The sequence below is a fragment of the Schistocerca nitens genome, chromosome 10 (assembly GCF_023898315.1).
Source record: "Schistocerca nitens isolate TAMUIC-IGC-003100 chromosome 10, iqSchNite1.1, whole genome shotgun sequence".
NCBI lineage: Eukaryota > Metazoa > Arthropoda > Insecta > Orthoptera > Acrididae > Schistocerca > Schistocerca nitens.
The window spans coordinates 193,989,013-194,010,672 of NC_064623.1; the positions used below are offsets into that span (position 1 = coordinate 193,989,013).

Genomic DNA, 21,660 nt, shown 5'->3' on the forward strand with positions numbered 1-21,660 from the left:
TTACATTTTCACGCAATTTCGGTGCATAGATTCTGAGAAATCAGTACCCAGAACGACCACCGCTGGCTGTAATAACGGCCTTGATACGCCTGAGCATTGAGTAAAACAGAGCTTGGATGACGTTTACAGGTACAGCTGCCCACGCAGCTTCAACACGATACCACAGTTCATCAAGAGTAGTGACTGGCGTATTGTGACGAGCCAGTTGCTCGGCCACCGTTGACCAGATGTTTTCAATTGGTGAGAGATCTGCAGAATGTGCTGCCCAGGGCAGCAGTCGAACACTTTGTGTATCCAGAAAGGCCCGTAGAGGACCTGCAACATGCGGTCGTGGATTATCCTGCTGAAATGTAGGGTTCTGCAGGGATCGAATGAAGGGTAGAGCCACGGGTCGTAACACATCTGAAATGTAACGTCCACTGTTCAAAGTGCCGTCAATGCGAACAACAGGTGACCGAGACGTGTAACCAATGGCACCCCATACCAACACGCCGGGTGATATGCCAGTATGGCGATGACGAATACACGCTTCCAATGTGCGTTCACCACGATGTCGCCAAACACGGATGCGACCATCATGATGCTGTAAACAGAACCTGGATTCATCCGACAAAATGACGTTTTGGCATTCGTGCACCCAGGTTTGTCGTTGAGTACACTATCGCAGGCGCTCCTGTCTGTGATGCAGCGTCAAGGGTAACCGCAGCCATTGTCTCCAAGCTGACAGTCCATGCTGCTGTAAACGTCGTCGAACTGTTCGTGCAGATGGTTGATGTCTTGCAAACGTCCCCATCTGTTGACTCAGGGATCGAGACGTGACTGCACGATCCGTTACAGCCATGGAGATAAGATGCCTGTCATCTCGACCGCTGGTGATACGAGGCCATTGGGATCCAGTACGGCGTTCCGTATTATCCTCCTGAACCCACCGATTCCATATTCTGCTAACAGTCATTGGATCTCGACCAACCCGAGCAGCAATGTAGCGATTCGATAAACGGCAATCGCGATAGCCTACAATCCGACTTTTATCAAAGTCGGAAACGTGATGGTACGCATTTCTCCTCCTTACACGAGGCATCACAACAACGTCTCACCAGGCAACGCTGGTCAACTGCTGTTTGTGTATGAGAAGTCGGTTGGAAACTTTCCTCGTGTCAGCACGTTGTTGGTGTCGCCACCGGTGCCAACCTTGTGTGAATGGTCTGAAAAGCTAATTATTTGCATATCACAGCATCTTCTACTTGTTGGTTAAATTTCGCGTGTGTAGCACGTCAACTCCGTGGTGTAGCAATTTTAATGGCCAGTAGTGTACATAGAGGCAAGTACATCTGACAACGCTGTCTCATGTCCTTTTCAACTCATTCGGTTCATTTGCCGTCTGTGTGCTTGTAACGCTCGGAGTGCATGACGGAGACCCTCGTTGGCAGGCACCAGGAGCTGGAGGAGCGCATCCGCAAGCTGTGGCGCATGAGGGCGCGCCAGCAGGCCCGCCCAGGGGAGCCCCGGCAGTGCAGCGGCCGGCTGTGCGCCGTCGTCAGCCAGAGTCGCAGGAAGGGGGCCTCCAGGGAGGAGCTGGCCTACGTGGACTACATGCGCGCCGCCGCCACCCACGCACACGTCTGGACCAGGGGCAGGAGCAGCGCCGCCGCGCTGGACCGAGACCTCCAGGACGAAGCCGCCTGGAGCATCCTGGACTTCGAGCAGAGTCTGCGCAAGGTCGGTCTACACCTAGCCTCCCCAGGTCACCTAACCGTTACTGGCGCTTCCCCCCCCCCCCCCCCCCGGTCACCTGTTCCATCATTTCCGAATGGCGTGCAGGGAGGTCGACCTCTGGCAAAGCTCCGTGTAGGCTACATCTCTCATTTTCTCTTCGGGCCTATGTCGGAGTAACTACACTGATCAGCCAGAACAATATTGTTGATGTTGTTGTGGTGTTCAGTCCTGAGACTGGTTTGATGCACCACTCCACGCTACTCTATCCTGCGCAAGCTTCTTCATCTCCCAGTACCTACTACAGCGTACTTCCTTCTGAATCTGCTTAGTGACTTCATCTCTTGGTCTCCCTCCACGGTTTTTATCCTCCACACTGCCCTCCAGTACTAAATTGGTGATCCCTTGATGCCTCAGAACATGTCCTATCAACCGGTCCCTTCTTCTTGTCAAGTTGTGCCACAAACTGCTCTTCTCCCCAATTCTATTCAATACCTCCTCCTTAGTTACGTGATCTACCCAACTAATCTTCAGCATTCCTCTGTAGCACAACATTTCGAAAGCTTCTATTCTCTTTTTGTCTAAACTATTTATCGTCCACGTGTCACTTCCATACATGGCTACACTCCATACAAATACTTTCAGAAACGACTTCCTAACACTTAAATCAATACTCGATGTTAACAAATTTCGCTTCTTCAGAATCGCTTTCCTCACCATTGCCAGTCTACATTTTATATCCTCTCTAATTCGACCATCATCAGTTATTTTGCTCCCCAAATAGCAAAACTCGTTTACTACGTTAAGTGTCTCATTTCCTAATCTAATTCCCTCAGCACCACCCGACTTAATTCCACTACATTCCATTATCTTTGTTTTACTTTTGTTGATGTTCATCTTATATCCTCCTTTCAAGACACTGTCCGTTCCGTTCAACTGCTCTTCCAAGTCCTTTGCTGTTTCTGACAGAATTACAATGTCACCGGCGAACCTCAAAGTTTTTATTTCTTCTTCGTGGATTTTAATACCAACTCCGAATTTTTCTTTTGTTTCCTTTACTGCTTGCTCAATATACAGATTGAATAGCGTCGAGGAGAGGCCACAACCCTGTCTCACTCCCTTCCCAACCGCTGCTTCCCTTTCATGTCCCTCGACTCTTATAACTGCCCTCTGGTTTCTCTACAAATTGTAAATAGCCTTTCGCTCCCTGTATTTTACGCCTGCCACCTTCAGAATTTGAAAGAGAGTATTCCAGTGAACATAGTCAAAAGATTTCTCTAAGTCTACAAATGCTAGAACATTATTAACCTTTACGTTTCTAGTATTTGTAGACTTAGAGAAAGCTCTTGACAATGTTGACTGGAATATTCTCTTTCAAATTCTGAAGGGGAGCGAAAGGCTACTTACAGTTTGTACAAAAACCAGGCGGCAGTTATAAGTCGAGGGGCACGAAAGGGAAGCAGTGGTTGGGAAGGGAGTGAGACGGGGTTGTAGCCTCTCCCCGATGTTATTCAATCTGTATATTGAGCAAGCAGTGAAGTAAACACAAGAAAAATTCGGAGTAGGTATTAAAATTCACGGAGAAGAAATAAAAGCTTTGAGGTTCGCCGATGACATTGTAATTCTGTCAGAGACAGCAAAGGACTTGGAAGAGCAGTTGAACGGAACGGACAGTGTCTTGAAAGGAGGGTATCAGATGAACATCAACAAAAGCAAAGCGAGGATAATGGAATGTAGTCGAATTAAGTCGGGTGATTAGATTAGGATATGAGACACTTAAAGTAGTAAAGGAGTTCTGCTATTTGGGGAGCAAAATAACTGATGATGGTCGACGTAGAGAGGATATAAAATGTAGACTGGCAATAGCAAGGAAATCGTTTCTGAAGAAGAGAAATTTGTTAACATCGAGTATAGATTTAAGTGTCAGGAAGTTGTTTCTGAAAGTATTTGTATGGAGTGTAGCCATGTATGGAAGTGAAACATGGATGATAAATAGTTTGGACAAGAAGAGAATAGAAGCTTTCGAAATGTAGTGTTACAGAAGAATGCTGAAGATTAGATGGGTAGATCACATAACTAATGAGGAGGTACTGAATAGGATTGGGGGGAAGAGACGTTTGTGGCACAACTTGACTAGAAGAAGGGATCGGTTGGTAGGACATGTTCTGAGGCATCAAAGGATCACCAATTTAGTGTTGGAGGGCAGCGTGGAGGGTAAAAATCGTAGAGGGAGATCAAGAGATGAATACACTAAGCAGATTCAGAAGGATGTAGGTTGCAGTAGGTACTAGGAAATGAAGAAGCTTGCACAGGATAGAGTAGCATGGAGATCTGCATCAAACCAGTCTCAGGACTGAAGACCACAACAACAACAACCTAATAGTTGGTCTGACCACCTTTGGCACTGGTAACAGCGGCGACGCTTCATCACATAGAAGCAATGAGACTTTGGTAAGTCGCTGGAGGGAATTGACACCACATCTGCACACACACGACTCCAGTAATTCCCGTACATTCTGGGGAGGGGGCGATGAGCTCTGACGCCACGTTCCATTACATCCCAGATCTTCTTGATCGGATTCAGATCTGAAGAGCTGGGGAAGCAGCACATCAATTTGAACTCGCCACTGTGTTCCTCGAACCACTCCATCACACTACTGCTCTTGCGACATGGCGCATTGTCTTGTTGAAAAATGCCACTGCTGTCGGGAAATAGGATCGTCACGAAGGGTGTAAGTGGTCTGCAGCCACCGTACGATTCTCCTTAGCCGTCATAGCGCCTTGTACAAGCTGTGGATGCTCACGCGAATTTTCCGCAAAGCATGATGGAGCCGCTGCCCAGCGTCCCACAGTACAGGTGTGAAAGAGCTGTTCCCCTGGAAGACGATAGATCCGCGCGCTCCCATACGCATGATGAAGAAGGTAGCGGGAGTCACCAGACCATGCAGCGCTCTGCCACTGCGCCAACGTCCAGTGCCGATGGTAACGTGGCCATTTCAGTCGTAGTTGGCGATGTCTTGATGTTAACTTTGGTACACGCATGGGTCGTTGGCTTGCGGAGGTCCATCGTTAGAAGTTTTTGGTGCACTGTGTGTTCAGACACACCTACAATCTGTCCAGTGTTAAAGTCTGATGTTAGTTCCGCCACAGTTCGCCGCCTCTTTTGTTCCACCAGACTGCCAAGCCTACGACGTCCGTCATCCATAATGGGGGGTGGTCACCCAACCCCACGACGTCTGGACGAGGTATCGCCTTGGTTTCGCCACGTGTTGAAGACACTCACCACAGCATTCGTCGAAACCCCTACAAGTCGTGCCGTTTCCGAAATGTTCGTGCCGACCCTCCGAGGCATCACAATCTGCCCTCGGTCAAACACACGTGGATGGCACGCCTTCCCCATTCCACACACGTTCACTGATACTACATGCACCGTGTGTGTGTCCGACTACGAGCCATTCCCCGCCAGGTGACGCTGTTATATCGATAGCAGGTCGGTGCTTCTAATGGTTCAAATGGCTCTATGGGACTTAACATCTGTGGTCATCAGTCCCCTAGAACTTAGAACTACTTAAACCTAACTAACCTAAGGACATGACACACATCCATGCCCGAGGCAGGATTCGAACCTGCGACCGTAGCAGTCGCGCGGCTCCGGACTGAGCGCCTAGAACCGCGAGACCACCGCGGCCGGCAGGTCGGTGCTCATAATGTTCTCGCTGAACAGTCTAATATGTATGTAGGGCAAATACCAAACAGCAGCCGCATTTCAGTCAGTTGTATTTACACTACTGGCCATTAAAATTGCTACACCAAGAAGAAATGCAGATGACAAACGGGTATTCATTAGGCATATATATTATACTAGAACTGACATGTGATTATATTTTCACGCAATTTCGGTGCATAGATCCTGAGAAATCAGTACCAAGAACAACCACCTCTGGCCGTAATAACTGCCTTGATACGCCTGGGCATTGAGCCAAACAGAGCTTAGATGGCGTGTACTGGTACAGCTGCCATGCAGCTTCAACACGATACCACAGCTCATCAAGAGTAGTGACTGGCTTACTGTGACGAGCCAATTGCTCGGCCACCATTGACTAGACGTTTTCAGTTGGTGAGAGATCTGGAGAATGTGCTGGCCAGGGCAGCAGTCGAACGTTTTCTGAATCCAGAAATGCCCGTACATCCCCTGCAACATGCGATCGTGCATTATCCTGCTGAAATGTAGGATTTTGCAGGGATAGAATGAAGGGTAGAGCCACGGGTCGTAACACATCTGAAATGTAACGACCACTGTTCAAAGTGTCGTCAATGCGAACAAGGGGTGACCGAGACGTTTAACCAATGGCACCCCATACCATCACGCCGGGTGATAAGCCAGTATGGCGATGACGAATACACGCTTCCAATGTGCGTTCACCGTGATGGTCGCCAAACACGGATCATGACGCTGTAAACAGAACCTGAATTCATACGAGAAAATGACGTTTTGCCATTCGTGCACCCAGGTTCGTCGTTGAGTACACCATCGCAGGCGCTCCTGTCTGTGCTGCAGCGTCAAGCGTAACCGCAGCCATGGTGTCCGAGCTGACAGTCCATGCTGCTGCAAACGTCGTCGAACTGTTCGTGCAGATAGTTGTTGTCTTGGAAACGTCCCCATGTGTTGACTCAGGGATCGAGACTTGGCTGCAAGATCCGTTACAGCCGTGCGGATAAGATGCATGTCATCTCGACTGCTAGTGATGCGAGGCCGTTGGGATCCAGCACGGCGTTCCGTATTACCCTCCTGAACCCACCGATTCCATATTCTGCTAACAGTCATTGGATCTCGACCAAGGTGAGCACCAATGTCGCGATACGATAAACCGCAATCGCGATAGGTTAAAATCCGACCTTTATCAAAGGCGGAAACCTGATGGTACGCATTTCTCCTGCTTACACGAGGCATCACAACAATTTTTCACCAGGCAACGCCGGTGAACTGCTGTTTGTGTATGAGAAATCGGTTGGAAACTTTCCTCATGTCAGCACGTTGTAGGTGTCGGCACCGGCGCCAACCTTGTGTGAATGCTCTGAAAAGCTAATTATTTGCATATCACAGCATCTTCTTGCTGTCGGTTAAATTTCGCGTGTGTAGCACGTCATCTTCGTGGTGTAGCAATTTTAATGGCCAGCAGTGTATTTCTGTTTGAGCTACCAGGTTCGGCACTTCATTTGCGGCATCCTCAAGCCCGTGTGCACGCTGTGAAGGCATGTACCACAAAACTTGGTGCAGTACCGCAGGAGCCATCAAATAAATCTGGATTCCGTGAATATCTTTCTGAAGGGTGTATCTCAACGGTTAGACGAATACTGTCTCGAAATGTCAGGAGTAAACCTGTCCGTGCTACTCAAACCTCTCCCGTAGCGTCCGCCACTGGAATTTCTTGAACATATCCGTAACGCTCTCGCGCCTACTCAGAGAGCCCACGTGAAACCGTGCCGCTCTTTAGTGGTTCTTCTCTATCGTCAATCCAACTTTGTAACGTTACCTCACCAACCTTCGGCTCCAGCTCTCCCTGTAATAAAAGTTTATTACATTTTCTTATTCTATATGGAAACTATAGCATCCATTTGGTATGTGCTTCACTCTTCCTCAGAGACTGCACATATTAGTAGAGAAAAATAAGGTTTTCTAAATGTGAAAAACTTTTCCAACGTAGAACATGGTGATGTACCTACAAAAATTTTCTGTTCAATTTTAAAAATGTTGCCGTCCACAAAACAGTGTCAATGTGGTACCGTATATTATTAATTTACCACACATAAATAATATGTGACTGAAATCAAATTAAGAAGAAACATTATAAAAAAATGTAATGAAAACCATTACATGTTGAAAATGAAGCTACTGGCAACGAACTTTCTCCGTTTTCTAGACAGGGAAAATAGTGAAGACATAAGGAAACACAGTGTCTCTGGAAATATCACGTGTTCCATGGTAAAGGAGCTTCTGTTCCACGGCCGACGAAGGACGCCTAATCGTCCGCACGTTATATAAGTAATTTTCAAAAAATCCTCAATTTTATTCACCATTAAATTCTGTATGTATGCAGATGTCAATGACGTTCGAGTTGAGGAACAATACGGAATAGGCAGAGGCGTGAACGGGAGTTTGGATTGGGAGGGAGGCGTGCTAAGATAATGTGTGCCGCTGTGCGAAGTCACAGTGCCTGTCTGTCACAGTGGTTAGCGCATCAGCCTACTGAGCGGGAGACTCTGGTTCGAATCCCAACCTTGGGACAAATTTTCATATATATACTATTGATGTTCGAGACTTAAAAAGGTCCCTGGAACAATATTATAGATTCATAAGATAAAACTCTGTAACTGAAGAAGTCACCCTCCAAACAGCTTTAATATGAGGGCTGTTCGGAAAGTAAGGAAAGATAGGCCGCGAAATGGAAAACACACTGAGAATCAAAGCTGTTTTATTGGCAACGGTTAGCTACACCTTACAGCTGCTTCTCTACACAGTCGCCACTCAGACTTAGACATCCGTCGTAGCGTTGTATCAACTTTTCAATTCCCTCGTTATAGAAGACAGCCGCCAGTGCTTTTCGACAATTTTCTACTCTGGGCTGCAGCTCGTTTTCTGTGTCAAAACGTTGTGTTCATAGCTAGCGGTTCATCTGAGCGGAGATGAACCTCTGGGATAGCCAATTACGGGCTGTATTGTGGGTGACCAAACACTTCCCATCGAAAACGCTGCAGGAGCATCTTCATTGCCCCTGCAGGGTGCGGCCGAGAACTGTCGTTTAGAACGAACAGCATGACAGCTATGTTACGTGGATTGCATAGCTTCAGGCAAAATCTTTCGCCAGGCCCTCATACTTGGCGGGAGTCGCTAATTTCCAGCCATCTTTAGGTTCTCACTGTGAGCTCAGAACTGAAGAGAGCGACACGATGCGATAGACGGGCGTAGTAGACACACTGCCCAACGCATCTGTGCAAAGCTTCATCAGATTTTCACACTATTTTCCATTTTGCGACCGATCGTTCCATACTTACCGAATAAACTTCGTGTATTACACAGCAATTAAATGAGTAGAACTCATTTTAATCACAAACGCTGCACAAAACAAAACCACATGTCCCACAAAAATAAAACCAAAAAACTAAACTGAAACTAAAGTCCATCCAGACAGGCGTTATGGTACCAACCGAACGCCATGTCATCCTCAGCACATAGGCATCACTCTATGTGGATATAGAGGGACATGTGGGCAGCTTTCGTGTTCTGAACTGCTACTTCGCTGTCAAGTAGCACCTCAATTGGTCTCACATGGGATGACTGCAGCCCACTTGGCAACAGAGCTCGGTAGAACCGGATGGTCACCCATAAAGCAATAGACGACATTTCTACTACTACCAAGGATTTCGTAGGCGCCGAAGTCATCTTGCATGGTCCGTCGGTGTTTTGCGGTGGAGTTTTGAAATTCACACTCGCTAACAAGGATACGAATGAACACGGTAGTGACTGGGTCACCGTTGCTCTTGTACGTGGACCAAAAGTCGATAAAGTAGAAGGGCTAGATAATTTCAACTCACATGATGTCAACGCTTATCGGACATTTCGGACTTGTGAAGTGTACAACAGAGATAAGGGTTCATCGTATTACATGTCCCTCGTGATGACTGGGTGTTGTGTGATGTCCTTAGGTTAGTTAGGTTTAACTAGTTCTAAGTTCTAGGGGACTGATGACCTCAGAAGTACAGTCCCATAGTGCTCAGAGCCATTTGACCCATATTACATGTCGACTATGCCTTTGGTTCTCAGGACCAGGAATCGTCGTAAAATAAATGAATCAGAATCTGTCTCAGTGTGGGTGAAAGGTGTTGCCAACTGTAAAAAGATCGCACTCGTTGGTGATCTGACTCATTACTATAGAAATTAAATAAAGTTCCCTTCCTTATCCTTAATCCTTATCTATTAAAAAAGCTACACATTGATCTTGCCAAAAGCCGAGAAGCGGTTCTTCTTGGTGTTCAAATCGCTCTGAGTACTATGGGACTTAACGTCACCAGTCCCCTAGAACTTAGAACTACTTAAACCTAACTAACCTAAGGACGATACACATATCCATGCCCGAGGCAGGATTCGAACCTGCGACCGTAGCTGTTACGCGGTTCCAGACTGAAGCGCCTAGAACCGCTCGGCCACTCCGGCCGGCTCATCTTCGTGTTGTAGCTTTCTGGGGTACCCTGGGATGCTCTTTGGGGCACCCTGTGATGCTAAACGTTCATTAATATTTGTTCATATGGGCGAAAATGTCTCGAAAGTGTTGTAGCTGGTTGCCTATCTGCCTGCCCAGCACTGCTTAACTTCGGTGATACGATGGTAAACGGTGTTTGTGACAAGGCCGTTGGCCCAAAAAAACAAAAGCTGCATAAAACCCCAGCGAACTGCTTATGGAATTTTCTAGTGTGTATTCCTTTGTGTGCTTTTAAAAAAACCCTCACTAGAGTAAAACACGACCAGAGCCAGCATTTGTTCCTAAGTACATTATCCTCCAGGTAACATCTGTCCTCTACTTGCAGTCTTGTTTTGGCCAAGAATACCTTCGTCGCCTGAAGTGGCCTCCTTTTTCTGTTCTTCTTGCTTTTTCCGTCATTTCTTTGTTTCTTAATTTCTAGAATTCCTCTCCTTTGACTTCTTTGTAGTCTCCAATTTTGATATTAATTTTTCACTAACCTCATTTCTGCTGTTTATCACGACTTTCGACTTTTACTCTTAATCCACAGTGCGAGTTCATCTGACTGTTCATGCGATTCAACAGATCCTTCAGTCCTTGCTCACACCTAGATATTCGAAATAAGCTCCATTTAAATTCAATTCTTTTTTAAATTCGTGAGGTGTGATATGTATAATTGTATTCGAACTGTGACATGTACGTGTGCTACTGTTGTACTGCTGAACTTCACTCTCCGTTCTTCTGCTGTTCCACAGGCGTACTATGAAGAATCTACAGGCCAGGACTACAGCCTGATGACCGTGGCAGAGCTGCAGAATCTGACTGACGCAGCCGCCGAGAAAGGGACCACCGACGTCAGAGTGAGTAGCGCCGGAGAGACCACCTGCAACTATGCATCCCCATTCCCCTCCGTATCCCGAATCCACTGCATCAAGAAAACATTCCAGAATGAAATTTTCACTCTGCAGCGGAGTGTGCGCTGGTATGAAACTTCCTGACAGATTAAAACTGTGTGCCGGACCGAAAATCGAACCCGGGACCTTTGCCTTTTGCGGGCAAGTGCTCTAACCTGCCAGGAAGTTTCATATCAGCGCACACTCCGACGTAGAGTGAAAATTTCATTCTAGAAACATCCGCTCCGCTATGGCTAAGCCATATCTCCGCATCATCCTTTCTTCCAGGAGATCTAGTTCTGCATGGTATGCAGAAGAACTTCTGTGAAGTTTCGAAGGTAGGAGACGAGGTACTGGAGGAATTAAGGCTGTAAGGACGGGACGTTAGTCGTTCTTGGGTAGCTCTGTTGGTGGAGCACTTGCCCACGAAAGGCAGAGGTCCCGAGTTCGAGTCTCGGTCCGACACACAGTTTTAATCTGCCAGGAAGTTTCAAGAAAACATTGTCTGAAATTTCGAAACTTTCTGTGCGTATCATCCTCTATGCATCCCTACCACCCTTCCAAAACCAATCCAATCATTTCATCTCCAGTGTAACACGTGGTACCTCTCTATCATCCTTGCAAGCATTTAGGCCATAATAACAAGAAAAACCACTGGTATATTCTACCCTAAGACTGCTATCTAACAGTTCACAACCTTACATTCCACCGAACTAAAACACCAAAATACCTATGGCTAGGACGTATGTAAACTGGAAGATGTAACTCTCGACTGTTTTCAATAAAATCGAGTTTGAAACTCTTAGGAGTGCTTACACACTTTGCATGGTCGCTAGTATTCAAGAGGAACGCAGCTGACAGCTACACTTAAACACAGGCGTGTGCAGCGATATCAAGCTCATTTCGCTCCAACACATCACTGGCGCGATATTACGATGTTCCTGATTTTTTTTTTAAACAGACCTCGTATGGCAGACAATGCAACGGCCATTAAAATATACCAAAGAAAAGAGTTACCTTTTAAGATTGTTGGTATTGCCATTATAGGCGCTCTAAAGCGGCCACAGGCCGAAACTGTCCAGTAACCCAGAGGCGTTGGATAAAAATATGGAATCCTTGCCGGAAATGAATGTGAATGGAGATACTAGCCAAGCCTGCACATTGCGCTGTTGTGGCTGACCACAAGTGGCGCCTGTACAGTGCCCTTAATACCTATGGCAAACCACAGCTAAAGAACTTGCACAGAGTGTGACGGACAGTCAAACAACTTAAAATCAGAGATGGTACAGTAGTCCATATCAAGAGTAAACTGAGTGAAAGGCCACAACCGCAGTAGCTCTTAATTGTGATTTCAGTGTATGATGACCGGTTTCCTACCCTGGAGAAATATCTTCAAAATTAAGGTGTCTCGACTTCCAAGGTCCTATCATACGTGGATTATCATGTGCTGTCTGGGCTCGTCTTTTGACTGCATTGTGGAGATGTTTCACTGATCATGGACGGTTCGGATGTCCATCTGCCATTTCATTCAATGTTTCACCGAGTAGTGACATATTTCCATACGCACTTGCACCTTGAAAGTGTGGAACATGAAGTATTAGTTTTATATGACCAGAATATACACTACTGGCCATCAAAATTGTTACACCACGAAGATGACGTGCTACAGACGTGAAATTTAACTGCCAGGAAGAAGATGCTGTGATATGCAAATGATTACGTTTACAGAGCATTCACACAAGATTGGCGCCGGTGGCGACGCCTACAACGTGCAGACATGAGGAAAGTTTCCAACCGATTTCTCATACATAAACTGCAGTTGACCGGCGCTGCCTGGTGAAACGTTGTTGTGATGCCTCGCGTAAGGAGGAGAAATGCGTACCATCACGTTTCCGACTTTGATAAAGGTCGGATTGTAGCCTATCGCGATTGCGGTTTATCGTATCGTGACATTGCTGCTAACGTTGATCCAATGACTGTTAGCAGAATATGGAATCGGTGGGTTCAGGAGTGTAATACAGAAAGCCGTGCTGGATCCCAACGGCCTCATATCACTAGCAGTCGAGATGACAGGCATCTTATCCGCATCGCTGTAACGGATCGTGCAGCCACGTCTCGATCCCTGAGTCAACAGATGGGGACGTTCGCAAGACAACAACCATGTGCACGAACAGTTCGACGACGCTTGCAGCAGCATGGACCATCAGCTCGGAGACCATGGCTGCGGTTATCCTTGACGCTGCATCAAAGACAGGAGCGCCTGCGATGGTGTACTCAACGACGAACCTGGGTGCACGAATGGCAAAACGTCATTTTTTCGGATGAATCCAGGTTCTGTTTACAGCATCATGATGGTCGCATCCGTGTTTGGCGACCATCACGGTGAACGCACATTGGAAGCATGTATTCGTCATCGCCATACTGGCGTATCACCCGGCGTGTTGGTATGGGGTGCCATTGTTACATGTCTCGCTCACCTATTATTCGCATTGACGGCACTTTGAACAGTGGACGTTACATTTCAGATGTCTTACGACCCGTGGCTCTACCCTTCATTCGATTCCTGCGAAACCCTATATTTCAGCAGGATAATGCAGGACCGCATGTTGCAGGTCCTGTACGGGCTTTTCGGGATACACAAAATGTTCGAATGCTGCCCTGGCCAGCACATTCTTCAGATCTCTCACCAATTGAAAACGTCTGGTCAATGGTGGCCAAGCAACTGGCTCGTCGCAATACGCCAGTCACTACTCTTGATGAGCTGTGGTATCGTGTTGAAGCTGCATGGGCAGCTAGCTGTACCTTTACACGCCATCCAAGCTCTGACTCAATGCCCAGGCGTATCAAGGCCGTTATTAAGGCCAGAGGTACTGATTTCCCAGGTTCTATGCATCCTAATTGCGTGAAAATATAATCACATGTCAGTTCTAGTATAATATATTTGTCCAATGAATACCCATTTATCATCTGCATTTCTTCTTGGTGTAGCAATTTTAATGGCCAGTAATGTACTCTTCCTGGGTATGACACGGTCGTCATACAGTGAAAACACAATAAACAGCTATTGCGGATTTGCACTTTCACTCAGTTTAATATAGACAATTTTACCATCACTGATTTTAAACTGTTTCATTGTCCTTCACATTATCCTTAGTATGTTCTAAGTCTCAGCTGTAGCCACTACGGTGTTCTATGTAATTGTGAGCGCATTATGTCTGAGCTAAAGGAATTCGAACATGCGCAAGTTGTTGGTGCTCTTATGGTGGGTACTTCAATAACCAACGGAGACAATGGAAAATTCATATCGCATACAGGGAAAGGGCAAAAACATATGTCTCAACATATGTGATTAGTAATCATAATGGACAGTCTTTTAGAGAGTTGTGACGAAAAGTACGAGAACCTGCAGCTGCAACACTCATTACAGAACTGAATGTGCGCTCCCAGACTCCCTCGGCACCAGAGCAATACGAGAGACCTCCATAAGCACGGAATTCCAAGGCGAGCTGGAATTCTTAAAATCATTCATTAGTGATTCAAATGCCATTAAAAAGAAAACGTGGTGCCAAAGCCACAGAACCTGCTGTGTGGGACTATGGAAGAATTTAATGAGGTCAGATGTGTCTTGGTGCGCAATGTTTCCAACTTCAGGCTGAGCTTACGTCCCAAGAGTGAACACGGTGGTGGTTGGTGATGATATGAGCAGCCATATCGTGGTATTCCATGTGTCCCATTATTACTCTGCAAGCCTGCATTAATGCCTAGGCTTATGTGACCATTTTGCCATCTCCTAGTACAATGTTTGCTCCATAATGGTGATGGTGTACTTTATAACGATAGGTCCCCTGCTCACAGAACTCGCATCATCCAGGACTGGTTTTGAGAGCACGAGGATGAATCCTCGTATCTCATCTGTCCACCACAGTTACCAGAGCTCGAGACTATTGAGCCTTAGTGGTCTACTTTGGAGAGAAGGGTGTGTTATCGGTATCCAGCTATATCACCATCACCTGGACTTGTCACTAGTTTGGTGGAAGAATGGTATAAGATCCCCTTGGAAACCAGACACGACTTGTAGTTATTCACTCCAAAATTACTGCAAACTGTTATGAACATCAACTGCTTTCCTACACTGTATGAGCCATGCTAACGTTTTGTGTTTTTGGCGTTTCCATCTTGTCGTCCACACCTCGTGAAGTATGATACAACGTATGTCATCCTGTATAAAGAATTTTACGGTCTTTGCTAAATGTTTAAACTTGTTTTAATATCGAGAAATTACATCGAGACTGAGGACCCACACATAAGCAAACTAATTTCAACAAAATAAGTTTAGTGTAAGGAAAAATATGTTCAAGTTATCATCTACACTGAGCAACAGACTTAAGGGGACACGCCCCTGAACAGGCCGCATTTTTAGTATTATCTTCACCCTCATAGTGCAACTAATCTACAGATGAGAGCTAGCTCAAAATTCTTACACGCAATTAGGGTCATTAGTCAAATCATTTCCCAAAACATCATTGCGATATTTATTATATTTTGGTACTGCCAATTATATTTATAATAATACATAAAACGGAACACTTTTTCACTGCGGTACCATTTTCCTTAGAACCACTCACTGCATAGATTGAAAAAAGAGCCAGAGTACAGACAACATTCACATAAGTATTTTATGCCTCCAATTTCCTTCCCTGATGCTGATTTGTGAAAAAGACAAGTAATTTATTTTACTACAACTAAAATATTTAAAAATGTAGCTCAAATATCACCGACATCATCATCACGTTATAAATTTTTCAGGAAATTGTACGCAAGGGAGGTACAGGTGGTCATTCTAAATATCTGTACCGATTTTTGCGAGTTTAACTTCAGTCGTTTAGGAAAAAAGTCTATCTGAATGATTAAAATTCAAGTTTTCGGTATTCTCTCCCATATACAGCTGTTGAAGCAATCATTTGCATTCTGAGAGAGACCATACATACATTTCCTAAGCTGATTTTTATTTGCCAGATTCCTATCTATAGACCTAATTGCCTCCACTACAGCAAGTGGTAAGGAATGCTTGTGGGTATATTGTATACCTGTGGCATTGCTCAACCAGTACTTGTGCCACAAATCTTCACCTTTTGGACACAAACCACGCGGTGGGGTTTCACATGTTGACGCTCTGTGAAACCATGTTGCCCAAACAGCTCGTCTCATGTTCTCCAAATCTCCTACATTTCTTCCTATTGCTAGTCCATAATATTCAGTCAAAGAGTCAATTTCACTTTTTGTAAGATGACCTGGACCACCTATGCGTTTTCCGTCTTACAGTTTTTTCCGTTGGAGTCTACATAATTCTCTCAGCCGAGCTCCCATTCTTTTTGTACATATCCAACCCATTCAAGCTTTCGTATCAGAGCGTCTCCATATGGTCTTCCATTAACAACAGTAGTGCGTCCTTTACTGTCTCCATCTCCAAGGTAGCCCAGGCACCTCACACCACGACTGACCCCTGATCTTCTAAAAATATGTTTAGAACTCCTATCGTTTCCATGTTTCCCCTTGGCCCATCAAAGTACTTTACACAAACATGGGTGCCAATAAATTTAATTGAACAACCCTGACAGTGCTTTGTTAGACATTTATAATCTAGTATCTTACCAGTTTCAATAAATATGGCAGTTACAACCCCATTCAGAGAAGTATGACCTCTCTTCTGGCAAGATCCATCAAATGCTGCTACAATGTCTGCATTCTTGGACAAGGCTACTGTTTCTTCTGCTCCTCTTTTCATTGAATGTTCACTTACACCGCATAACGCATCATGTATTAATTTATTGTATCTGTCAAACCTCAGTGGAGGTGGAGGCAAATCCATCAATGCACAAAAAGGCTAGGCAGTTCTCCTTCCCCTTCCAATACATCGCATTGCATAATCAAGCTGAATATTTACACTGTAATGTCGACTATAAGTTACTGGCGAGGTCATAGTGTCACTGTGCATCTTACACAAGTTACAGGAAATAACTAACCGACTTGTAAGACCCTTCCTTGCTGAAATGTTCTCAGAAACGTCAATACTATCTTCACAATTACACTACTCACATTTCACAGCACTCTTAAAAAGTCTTCACAGCATATTTAGGTTCGTAGTAACATTTCCGTCGTTATTTGCTACTCAAATACTACAAGGCTTGTCTTATTACATTCAGAAAGCGAAAGTTTACGTCTAGAAGCACTGCGTGTAGACACAGTTTCCGCAGGCGACTTTTGAAGCAGCTGATGTGTATTATTCAGTTGTGTTTGGAGCTGGTTGCCTCAAAACTTTCATTTGGGGCTAAATTTATTTACCCTCGGCATTTGCAGCACAGGAAGCACACACACACAGAAACAAAACAACACACAAGAACTACAAAACCAAAAGCGTATGAAATCCCGTAATCATATATTCTCAGATCTTTGTTTACATTCAAATCATAGCCTTCTAGACATGCCTGTACTTTGGTTCTGGGAGTCAGTGCCTTCTAGAAGACACCTGTGCTAACAATCCGTAACTAACGACGGAAGAAACGGAAGAACAAAATAATGCATCAAGTATTCTGACATACTTCAAACTGACAGATGGGCGTGGCTCCTGTGAAACATTAAGTTCAACCTCAATTTTAGAACGAACGGAAAATGATAATGCCCAAAAACGATACTTTTTTGGAATCAGCATGAAATTCTCTCTTCTATAGCCTAAGAAAACTTTTTTCAAACTTTTGGTCATTTTCACATGCATGTCCCCTTAAAGTAGCACTTTTTCAAAACCCCGTAATCCTCTATCACTGCGACGGATAAGTTTGAAATTTGGCTCATCCTCTGGAAAGATGCAAAAACATGGCACCCTGCGACGTCACCCTCGGTTCAGTGATGCTTCGCTCAACACAGTGTCGACACGTGCGTAGGAAAGGTCAGAGCTCCGAAGTTCATGGGACATGTAAAGTGAGTTAAAGATCTCACAATGGCAGCGAATTTCCCTACAATTTTACTCAGTGCCGGCGGGGACGTTTCGCATGGTACGAATGCTGTCACAGCCGCTCTTACCCACATTTCACCACTCATCATGTGCCTGATCGTTCGTCCCTTTTTCCTACAGCCACACCACATACCTATTGCTTACAGCGCCATAATTTCACTCCACTGCAAATATTTTTTCGGTATACTCCGTGTGCTCATCGATTATTGAACATTTCTACGATGTTTCAACATCCTGCTATGTATACAGCTCGCGTTTCACCATTTACAGCACTGCCAGTTTAATTATAACCATCTGGCACCATCATTCCTTCTTATCTGTGGCCTTCCTCAGCCCCTTCTGTTCTCCACGGATCGCCTCTGTGGTGGAGGTCAGAACCGTGGCGTCCAGCGGTTTTCTAATAAGAGACACACACCACTGCTCAGAGAAAACTTGCGGATCAGCCCCAGGCGCCTGAAGGCAGGCAACTGGCAAAGCAGGTGTGTCATGTGCTTACCTGCCTACAGGCGCCTGGAGCAACTGTTGCAGCTTTTCTCTCTAAAGGCGCATTTTGAAAAATCTCATTAAAAGTGGGCCGGCACCACTGATGGTTTTGCCGGACTGGGGATTCTTATAGAGAACCTGTGCCGTATTATTCCCGCACGTGTCGTGTCACACCCCTCTGTGAACACACAACATAACTGTGTAAACAGGAGCACTGAAAATGCGTAAATACAGTTTGCTGTTTCGGATCATGTTCAAATTTCGACGAATGGTTGTGAATGCTCTTTAGTGGTCTTGCACTGCACTCCAATAATTCAATAAGGTTGCTTGTTCACAATCTCCTTAGAGAAGGGTTGAAGCGCCAGACAGATGTCAGCAGTATGAAAGATGGAAAAGAAAGTTTTGCGTAGGTCATCGCACTATAAACAGTCGTTTTCACCTGAAAAATGTACGGGAATGTTACAAGAAAACTGATGGCTTCAATGAGCCCCTCATGCCACGCCCTGAAGCCTTTTCGCGTCGACTCTGAATTGCAGATGGTATGAAGAGTTTCCCTCGGCCACACATAAGAAAACCGCGTGATATCAACGTTAGGCGTCATCGTTCACATCTTCATAGGAGAGATAAGAAAATGAAACACCTACAGCCGTCCTTATGATGTCATTTATTGTATGGTTCAAATGGTTCAAATGGCTCTGAGCACTATGGGACTTAACTGCTGAGGTCATCAGTCCCCTAGAACTCGTAACTATTTAAACCTAACTATCCTAAGGACATCACACACTTCCATGCTCGAGGAAGGATTCGAACCCGTGACCGTAGCGGTCTCGCAGTTCCAGCATTTATTGTATGGCTACCAGCTTTGGTGCATCAGTGCGCCCTGTTCATAGCTTGTGCCGAGAGGGTTAACACGATCCGTGTACACGATGTATTAGAGGTCTACATCTGAAACTGATTGATAGTTGATGGTTGGAGAGAGAACACTGCGGTTACAGGTAACCTGCAAAGACCAGTTGTAGATGTTGGCCAATGATACGTCGTGTGTATGGATGATGTTAACCCTCTTGGCATCAGCTGGGGCCTGAAGATGGTGCACTGAAGCACCAAAACTGGTAGCCATACAATAAATGACATCATAAGGACGGATGTAGATGTTTCATTTTCTTACCTAAGTGAACGACCAAAGCCCCCCAGACCTCCAACCACAAAGATGGACATACTAAAACTCCATACAGGAGCATCAAAAGAAAGGGTAAAATGTGTGACCAGTTTCCCTTCGTGTGAAACGTCGACCATGGTACTGAGCATAATTGTGATGAAACTTGTTGGCACTATGACATCATTAACCCACTTTGAACGTCACATGAAGTTTGAAACTCTGACCTATCTTCGCATGTGTCGCATGAAGCGACGCCTAGCCCGAGGGTGAAGACGCAGGGCACCAACATTTGCGCCATTACAGAGGTAGACTGTAGACAGTTTTGAGCCAAATTCCATACTTATGCCCCGCAGGGCGGGAACAATTACGGGGTTTCGACAAAGTGATCCTTTAATTTTGTTGCGCAGTGTAGTATGTTACAAACGTGTGACAAACACTGAGAACACACTGAGAAAAGTGACACGTCTTGCAGTATGCGCAAGGCAGCTGGTTTTTTTACGAGATGTGGGTGTGTTTGTCCCGCAGGTGAACTGGCGCGAGTTTCTGGAGGAGGTGTTCTCCGGGGTGGAGAACGTGACTCTGCGCCTGGATGGTCGTGACGCAGACCTGGTGGCCGTGCTCGATGTGGACTACCTCACCTCCGTGGCCGCCATACTGGCCAACCACACCGCCGACACCGTCTGTGAGTTGCGAATCCTGTCCTGCCAATACACAGGGTGAATCAGCTGCCCTTATCTATGGGTTTTGTGCAACACGCAATGCCATCAAAACTCACGCACGTGATTTTCATATTCTCTCGCTCGGTAACTGCAGACTATTGGTCCTACATAGAAAATGAACAGGAATTTTTTGCTGGAAGTTCAGTATTGTTAAATTTTGTACTGGGATACATTTACACTCGAGGCCACACTTCTCGTGTGATTCAAGAACATCGCATTTCAAGGTCACATTTGCTCATTTTTCTTGAATAATTCGAAAACTATGGCTTCTAGCGAAAGCGTATTCCACTACAAAATACAGGGCTATTACAAATGATTGAAGCGATTTCATAAATTCACTGTAGCTCCATTGATTGACATATGGTCACGACACACTACAGATACGTAGAAAAACTCATAAAGTTTTGTTCGGCTGAAGCCGCACTTCGGGTTTCTGCCGCCAGAGCGCTCGAGAGCGCAGTGAGACAAAATGGCGACAGGAGCCGAGAAAGCGTATGTCGTGCTTGAAATGCACTCACATCAGTCAGTCATAACAGTGCAACGACACTTCAGGATGAAGTTCAACAAATATCCACCAACTGCTAACTCCATTCGGCGATGGTATGCGCAGTTTAAAGCTTCTGAATGCCTCTGTAAGGGGAAATCAACGGGTCGGCCTGCAGTGAGCGAAGAAACGGTTGAACGCGTGCGGGCAAGTTTCACGCGTAGCCCGCGGAAGTCGACGAATAAAGCAAGCAGGGAGCTAAACGTACCACAGCCGACGGTTTGGGAAATCTTACGGAAAAGGCTGAAGCAGAAGCCTTACCGTTTACAATTGCTACAAGCCCTGACACCCGATGACAAAGTCAAGCGCTTTGAATTTTCGGCGCGGTTGCAACAGCTCATGGAAGAGGATGCGTTCAGTGCGAAACTTGTTTTCAGTGATGAAGCAACATTATTTCTTAATGGTGAAGTGAACAGACACAATGTGAGAATCTGGGCGGTAGAGAATCCTCACGCATTCGTGCAGCAAATTCGCAATTCACCAAAAGTTAACGTGTTTTGTGCAATCTCACGGTTTAAAGTTTACGGCCCCTTTTTCTTCTGCGAAAAAAAAACGTTACAGGACACGTGTATCTGGTCATGCTGGAAAATTGGCTCATGCCACAACTGGAGACCGACAATGCCGACTTCACCTTTCAACAGGATGGTGCTCCACCGCACTTCCATCATGATGTTCAGCATTTCTTAAACAGGAGATTGGGAAACCGATGGATCGGTCGTGGTGGAGATCATGATCAGCAGTTCATGTCATGGTCTCCACGCTCTCCCGACTTAACCCCATGCGACTTCTTTCTGTGGGGTTATGTGAAACATTCAGTGTTTAAACCTCCTCTACCAAGAAACGTGCCAGAACTGCGAGCTCGCATCAACGATGCTTTCGAACTCATTGATGGGGACATGCTGC

The 21,660-nt window shown here is 45.6% G+C and overlaps 1 protein-coding gene across 1 annotated transcript in view; it reads left to right on the plus strand.

The window, feature by feature from the left end:
* Positions 1–21,660, plus strand: part of LOC126209990 (endothelin-converting enzyme homolog) — a 309,515-nt gene that overhangs the window by 84,820 nt on the left and 203,035 nt on the right. The window contains exons 8-10 of the mRNA XM_049939099.1: positions 1,431–1,719; positions 10,706–10,810; positions 20,020–20,176. Coding sequence (XP_049795056.1) covers positions 1,431–1,719; positions 10,706–10,810; positions 20,020–20,176 — 551 coding nt within the window. The remainder of the gene's footprint in view (positions 1–1,430; positions 1,720–10,705; positions 10,811–20,019; positions 20,177–21,660) is intronic.